At 37.4% G+C, this 8,054-nt stretch overlaps 1 protein-coding gene across 2 annotated transcripts in view; it reads left to right on the top strand.

Annotated features, from left to right (window-relative positions):
• The window catches only part of nek8 (NIMA-related kinase 8), a 39,636-nt gene extending 33,263 nt beyond the window's left edge, over positions 1-6,373 (top strand). For both annotated transcript variants that reach the window (XM_028806590.2, XM_051930554.1), the window contains exons 13-15: positions 625-783; positions 1,239-1,397; positions 4,976-6,373. In XM_028806590.2, coding sequence (XP_028662423.1) covers positions 625-783; positions 1,239-1,397; positions 4,976-5,004 — 347 coding nt within the window. In that variant the 3' untranslated portion in view covers positions 5,005-6,373. The remainder of the gene's footprint in view (positions 1-624; positions 784-1,238; positions 1,398-4,975) is intronic.
• The last annotated feature ends 1,681 nt before the right edge of the window (positions 6,374-8,054 follow it).

An 8,054-nucleotide genomic window follows, 5' to 3' on the forward strand; every position in this document is an offset into this window, starting at 1 on the left:
AACCTACAGATTGTATAGACCAGTGATTCTTAACCTTTTTTGAGTCTTAGACCCCTTTAAGAATCTGATAAAAGCTATGGACCCCCTTCCCCAGAAATATTCACATAAACACAACTTTGCATGATATGAATGTAATGTACTGTATTTATCGATGTTTGATTGTCTCATACATATATGACAAACACAAAGTATTATTAAACTTTAAAGTAAATAATCTAAAAAAAAAACCAAAACTTTTTTTTATGCAAAAAGTAATGGCCACTCATTATAATTATGAAATACAACCCTCTTGTGCAAATTAAAACAGATCTACTACTACTACGTTTCTACTACTCCCTCACGGACCCCCTGAATACCACCCATGGACTTCCTAAGGCTCCACAGACCTCAGGTTAAGAATTCCTGGTATAGACTAAAAAATAAAACTTCAAATTTTATGAACTTATTTTTTGCTGAACGGTTATGCTTACCTGTGCATATAATATTGCTAATCATCAAATGAATAGATCGTTAAAAAAAGCAAATAGGTTGAAGTTAATGTGGAATTTCTGTTAGTGTTTATGCCACCTGTAGTCCTCACACTCCTTTCCTATTACTGACAATTAAGTTCTTGTATGCTTTCAGAGGATGGCTTGTGCTATACATTTGGCAGTAATCAGCATGGCCAGCTTGGCAGCAATACCCGAAGGAACAGCCGTGTGCCCCATCTTGTGGCTGGACTTGAGGGTGTCAGAGTCATCATGGTATCTTGTGGAGATGCTTTCACTGTTGCAATTGGAGCAGGTAACATTATACCAGCTATGAGATTTTTTTAATAAGAGAACATTTCATTCTGTTTTATCTGGCACACGAGAGGCACAGTGTAAGTAGGCTGTTTTTAATCTTTAGTAACTATGTTAGAAGCCTTTTTTCTTGATGTGTTTGAAAATTATTTTTCAATTATTACTGATTTATTTTAAATTCCATTTCCATTACTTCGCTCTTTTCCTAAGTATCCGTTGTTTAATCTTTTTATTATAATGTGTTTTATAAGGAATAGATAGCTGGATTGAACTACTGTAAGTGGAATACAAATGCATGCTGAGTATCGCACTTAACTGCCAAAGACACTCTGATGCCAGTTAGCGAGGGAGTAAAATGGTAGCATGATTATTAATCGGACCTCAGGGATTTTTTTTTTGCTGGGTTTACGTACATTCAATATTTCACATATTTGTGTTTCTGTGTTGTCTCACCAGATGGAGAGGTTTACACGTGGGGTAAAGGAGCAAGAGGCAGATTGGGGAGAAAGGAGGAGGACACTGGAGTTCCCAGATTAGTCCAGATGGACAACAGCTTTCCCTACCTAGTAACTTCAGTTGCATGTTGCCATGGCAATACAATGCTTGCAATTAAACGTAAGAAGTTTTTATTGTGTTGTACCTTGTTACTCAATTCAGCCATTTTCTGAATCTGCATATTCCAATTTGTGGGGAGCAGTGAGCCAAGGCCTATTTTGGCAGTACTGGACACAAGGCAGGAACCATATCTTATTTAAAACTTACATTACATACATTTGGGGCATTACATGTACAGTTATTGTTGTGTACTTCTTTATTGTCTTTAGTTTTTTATTTTTATTTTAGATTTCGTGTTTTAATGCTTTCCTGTTTTTTTTTTTTGTTTTTTTTTTTTTACTGTTCTCTATTCTGTATGATTTTGTAATATTTAAAAATGTGCTGCTTTTCATGTGTATTCTTACAGCATCTTTGTTTGTTTTAAACTGGCTATAGTGGATGTTCCTTTCATATATTATTGTGTTATACTATAGAATCCATCCATCCATCCATTTTCCAACCCGCTGAATCTGAACACAGGGTCACGGGGGTCTGCTAGAGCCAATCCCAGCCAACAATATGGCACAAGGCAGAAACCAGTCCCAGGCAGGGTGCCAACCCACCGCAGAGAATCCTCATACATTTAATTGCAAACAATTTTACTAATCATTTTAGAATATTGTTATTTACAGAAAAATAGTCTCCTAAGTCATTGTTTTTTCTCTTTTTTTAATTCTTTTGCACTGTTTCGATGCATATTTATGTTTTTTCTTTTATGTTATTCCATATTTCACTGTAGTTTCGGATAGTGTTTCATCGATCCATCCATCCATTATCCAACCCGCTATATCCTAACTACAGGGTCATGGGGTTATGCTGGAGGTAATCCCAGCCAACACAGGGCGCAAGGCAGGCAACAAACCCCCAGGGCGCATACACACACCCACACACTAGGGACAATTTAGGATCGCCAATGCACCTAACCTGCATGTCTTTGGACTGTGGGAGGAAACCGGAGCACCCAGAGGAAACCCACGCAGACACGGGGAGAACATGCAAACTCCACGCAGGGAGGACCCGGGAAGCGAACCCGGGTCTCCTAACTGCGAGGCAGCAGCACTACCCACTGCGCCACTGTGCCGCCCTACATAGTGTTTCCTGCTTTCTTATTTTCTTTACTGGACTATTTTGGCCAGCTCTTGGATTTTATGTGCTTTTCTTCATTTTTAAATTTGTTTTTATCTCATTATAACAATTGATGTCTATGCATTCACTGCTTCTGTTTTATATGTTCTTTAATCTGTACCTTTTTTTTCTTTTTAACTAACCTTCATAACCTTCTTTGGTTTTTTTCTTGCCATTCCCTCTTTTTATTTCATGGTTTTGATTCTTTACTTTTCAATAGTGTATGTAAGGTTAACATCTATTTTAATTAGCTGAATATGACTTACAGAAATTACTACTTAGAATTTAACCGCAACTTTTAACATGGTGTAAAAAAGAGGTTCAGATGGGGATATTTTAATTTCCACAGGTTCTGGTCTTTAGACACCTTGTGTATCAAGGTGAAAAGCAATAACCATGTACCGCAATTTCTGGTAACAGTCAACAAGTTTCAGACATTCATCTCCAGACTAACTAGATGTCATTTAAATATGTGATTAGTGTGTTTAAACAGCCCTTATCTAGATCTTTTAGGTGGCATTGATTCACCCACACTTAGTGTCTCAGTTTCCCTCTCAGACAGACTCTATCATATATCGCTTCAATAGAGCACCACCAGAACCATTCATCCATTTTCTGCACCTTCTTTTATAAAGCATAATCACAGGAAAGTGGAGCTGAACTTATCCCAGCAAGCCAGTATTAAGTCTTGTGTGTGAAGGGGAGTTGTTTCTCCACTTAACCATCGTCTAAATGTACTATGCCACAGGTAAAAGTTCAGTCTTGGATGCACTACCCTTGTCCATGTTGAACCGTTGCCTGTCTCTCCTCCCAATTCTATATTCAAATGACCTGTTTCCAAGTGACAGCTGCACACCATACTCTGAGGCAATTCTCTAGAATGTCTTCCAGCGTCAGGAACCTCCCCAAAATTGGGTTTGGTGGAATCATCCCAAGAGGTTTTTCTGGCTACTACTATTCTCAGTGCACTTCTGATTCATAATACATATACAAAGAGCTTGGTTACAGGTTCACCATTACAGGAGACAGTCTGACATAATCTACTACTTAGTAGTCCACAGGAGCATTCCTGGCTGTCTTCTGTGACCTTTATTTTAGGCAAATACTAATGTAATGTAATGTTGTGGCACACCCAACCATCCCAGAACTGTTAAATCTCTTTCGTTTTGTGGGCTCTTCATACTTTACAGTATATTCAGGAGAAAGGTATCCCATTAAGAGATGTTGACCTGCCTAACTGTAACAGTGGTCCTCCAAATAAAGTATAGTATAGTATAGATCATCCTTGCCTCCTTTTCAGCCTCTGTCTCCTGACTTCTAACTCTACATTACTTTGCCAGCCCAACAACCTGTCACAAACATCCATCCATCCATTATCCAACCCGCTATATCCTAACTTCAGGGTCATGGGGGTCTGCTGGAGCCAATCCCAGTCAACATATGGTGCAAGGCAGGAAACGAACACCAGGCAGGGCGCCAGCCCACCGCAGGGCACACACACACACCAAGCACACACTAGGGGGACAATTTAGGATCGCCAGTGCACCTAACCTGCATGTCTTTGGACTGTGGGAGGAAACTGGAGCACCCGGAGGAAATGCATGCAGACACAGGAAGAACATGCAAACTCCATGCAGGAAGGACCCAGGAAGCGAACCCAGGTCTCCCTTACTGCGAGGCAACAGCGCTACCACTGCACCACCGTGCTGCCCGCTGTCACAAACATAAAAGTACAATATCTTATTTTCAAGTTTATAAAATTTTATCCTAAGCAGCTTACTAATATTAGAACAGTAAAGTCACCCTTCTCATTTTTCTTGTGTTTGTTAAATTTTTCAACAGACTTTGCTTACAAATAAGCTATCTAAAGTATGTGAGATATAAAAAAGAACCTAAAATAATACTGCACACATTTGCTCTTAACTGTCATCAGCTTTTATTTGCTCTTTCTCAGGTTTATAGTTTTAGTTTGTGAGGAATTGTTGTGTTCTGTTAAAGTGTTATTTTGGTTTTCAAAAATTAATATCAATGTTTCACTTGTGTAGTTGCAATTTTTGCATATTCTTCCCATGTCTGTGTGGGATTTTCCTACCAAATATCCCAAAAAATTGCTTATTAGATTGGTGATTCCTAAAATTGTTGGTGTGTGAATGAAGGGGGCCTGCAATAAACTAGTGCCCTGTCCTGGGCTGTTTTTCTTTTATGTGTCTAGTGCTGTTGAAATGAGATTTGATCTCCCACAACCATTAAAGTAGGTTTGAGAATGTAACAAGGAAATGTATGTTGCCTTATATTATTTTATTACAAAGGCTATATATAATGCTTTCTGCAGTGTTTTTCAGAGGGGGAAATTCAGAAATGTATATCAGTGATATCTGTGTTCTATGTACTATATTTAAAGAAAGTGCTTTTCCAGCCACTCACATTTTTCCCCAAAGTGTGAGCCATTTCAACAAGTCCATTTTTTTTCACAGCTTTACCAGAGGAGATGATTCCCAGATGAGCACGAACACCATGTTCTTGGCACAACTGTGACACCAACTGCTTGTTTTCCTTCTTTGGAAATTAAAGCCACCAGATGTATTCCGAATCCTTTTTAAAAGGCCTGCAGATTTTCTACTGCTGTCTTTCCAGTGCTTTATCTCTGGAGACTGCTGTCTTGATAACTTGCTTCCAGCTGCTGAAGACGAAACAGAAATATGATAATATCTTGTTAAAAAGCACAAGCATCAGGCAGAACATTTATGTTCTTGCTGCTACATGGATAAAGTCTTTTGACAAAAGATGAGCTCAGACTGTTTGTGCAAATCCTGTTTGCAGGGGGAGAACTGGACACTGCGATTTCTCAATGGCTGGTATGAGTAATGATTGATGTTTTTAATAAGCGAGAAGATTGTCCAAATAGATGGAAAATTGTCACTGAGCTGGGAGCCCTTTGCTTGAAATGTAGATTTGTTTTTAAGTTTTGTTGCAGTCACTTCAATATGAATATAGCTTCGCAATTGTTCTATTATTTGGCATTACAAAGTGTTATTTTTTGTACTTGCATAATATAGTTTAATGTAATTGTGTTCATTGGTTGTGTGTTTGAAGATGTATATTGTTTTTCATCTCCCAGTACCATACACCATAGAAGAAGCATGTGTGTGACACAGAATGAATGTTTTAAAAATAATATTGGTCTGTGTTAGCCATGCTAGAGCTACCATTGGAAACTGTATTTGCTGCCAAAAATAATCCTGTCAATATTAGACGATAGAAAATGTCTTAGAATTGATAGGCACCGATTACAAGGTAAGGTGCAATTGGTAATAAGGTTGCATGAATTATGCCACATTTTAATATTGTGAGGAAACATATTAGTTTAAAATTATATGGTGTGCTTCTGACTAATTTGAAATTCTCGGACGATGCTGAAATCTAAATTGTTATAGGTTTAAAGGAAAACAAGGGTCCTAGAAAAGAATTACTTTGGACATCATGGCTTGTATTATCTTCATATATTTTATGCTGTGCCTGACAGCAATGTAATGATGGTTTGAATTTTTGATAATAAAATAAACAGATGAATTGTGGGTTAATATATAGAAAGGATTCACATTTGCAAGATTTGCACTTTTCTGCTGTAGACTACCAAATTGAATTGCATTAGGTGCCTTGTTTTAAAATCATATTTCTATGTGTATTATGTTTTTCATTCAGGTTTTCTTATAATGAGTGATCTGTTTCATTTGTAATCTCATTTTGTTGCATTATTTATATACTTTTTATACTTAACATCTGTAACCAAACCTAATAAAATGTTTTTTACTGTTGTTTTGTTCAAGCCTTTTTAATTTTTGTTCTGTCAAACTATTAAAATGTGTGTATTATTTTTGTTTTGTTTGTATTTCTTTCTCATTTCAATTTGCATATCCCTACCATAAAGAAATGATTTTGATTTATCTCCATTTCTTTAAATTACCTTCCAGTATATATGCACCTGCATCCATCTCTTTTTGAAACTAGAGCATTTTGTTAGGTATATTTATAGAAATCCATCCATCCATTTCCTAACCTGCTTACCCAGAGTTGTCATTATGTTCATCTGTTCATTTATTTGCTTTTGATGTATATTTTAACTAAGAACATCACATTGATTCCTTAGATTTATTTTAAATAATGATAATAATGATCATTATCTGTTATGCAGTATTTATTTTAACGTCTGTTAAACAGCATGCTCCTGACGTTAGGATAAAAAGTCTTTAAATAAAAATATACTATTTTAATATTATATATCCATCCATTTTCCAACCCGCTGAATCCGAACACAGGGTCACGGGGGTCTGCTGGAGCCAATCCCAGCCAACACAGGGCACAAGGCAGGAAACAATCCTGGGCAGGGTGCCAACCCACCGCAGGACACACACAAACACACCCACACACCAAGCACACACTAGGGCCAATTTAGAATCGCCAATCCACCTAACCTGTTCTTTTCCAAATTGTATTGACTAACCATGAAACTGAGTAAGTGGGTTTGGAAAAATGAGTAAATGAATGTGTGGAAATATTGCACAGTAAGAAGCCACTGCAAAATGCATGGAGTACATCACCTATCATTTTTATGATATTGTAACCCTGGCATATATGTACTACCTTGTACATTTACATTAATGTCTTAAGCATTTTTCTTTGGTTATTCAGTTTTATCTCAGAGTTCTAGAAATGTCACATAGAACTTCTGTAAATGCCAGTTGGGGATAACTTTATGATGTCTGTTACCATATAACAAATACTCCTTTATCCATCATCAAGCCCTTTTATCTACTGCAGGTCATGAGAGCCAGAGAATTAGGCATAATACAGTAACCAGTCCCGCATCACAGGGCACACACACACATCCTTACTTGTGGACAACTACACTGTATTCTTATAATTAGCAGTAATTACTTCTCCACAGTTCCTGAGGATTTCTCTGAGAACTCTGCTTTCCAACCCACCCCCAAACTTAGGCATTCAACCTTAATCAGCAACTGTAAATTAACCCAAGGTAAGTGAGATTGCCCTGTACTGGACAGGCATCCATGTCTACATTTGTTTTCTAGATTGTGCCTAAAGCTGCTAAGATGGGCTCAGGCACTTGTGAACCTGATATGGATAAAGAAGATTTCAGAATAAACAGATGTACATCTGACCTATCTTGTACAAGCACATTATATCATATTTATTACAGTTTCTTAAATAGCATGATAATAGTAAATATCAGCGCTCTGAGTCAAGCAGCTGTTTGTTTGGATTCATTTTCATGCAGATTTAGTGGAATGGGAAAGAACTATAGGAGGAAATATAATATTAATTAGATGCTAAGGGACATTATTCATTTTTCTTGGTCTTTCCAACAATTTTTGAAATTACTTTTTTCCAGAACAGAGCACCAAAGCCCGAGCCCATCTGTGTGGTGATGAACAGAAGACAGAAGTTAACCCTAGATGGGACACCAATTCATTGCAGGTCACACTCGAAATCACACTGAGCTAAACAGATGGTATTGTATGTAGCTGACAGGTA

Source organism: Erpetoichthys calabaricus, chromosome 8, assembly GCF_900747795.2.
Source record: "Erpetoichthys calabaricus chromosome 8, fErpCal1.3, whole genome shotgun sequence".
Lineage (NCBI taxonomy): Eukaryota > Metazoa > Chordata > Cladistia > Polypteriformes > Polypteridae > Erpetoichthys > Erpetoichthys calabaricus.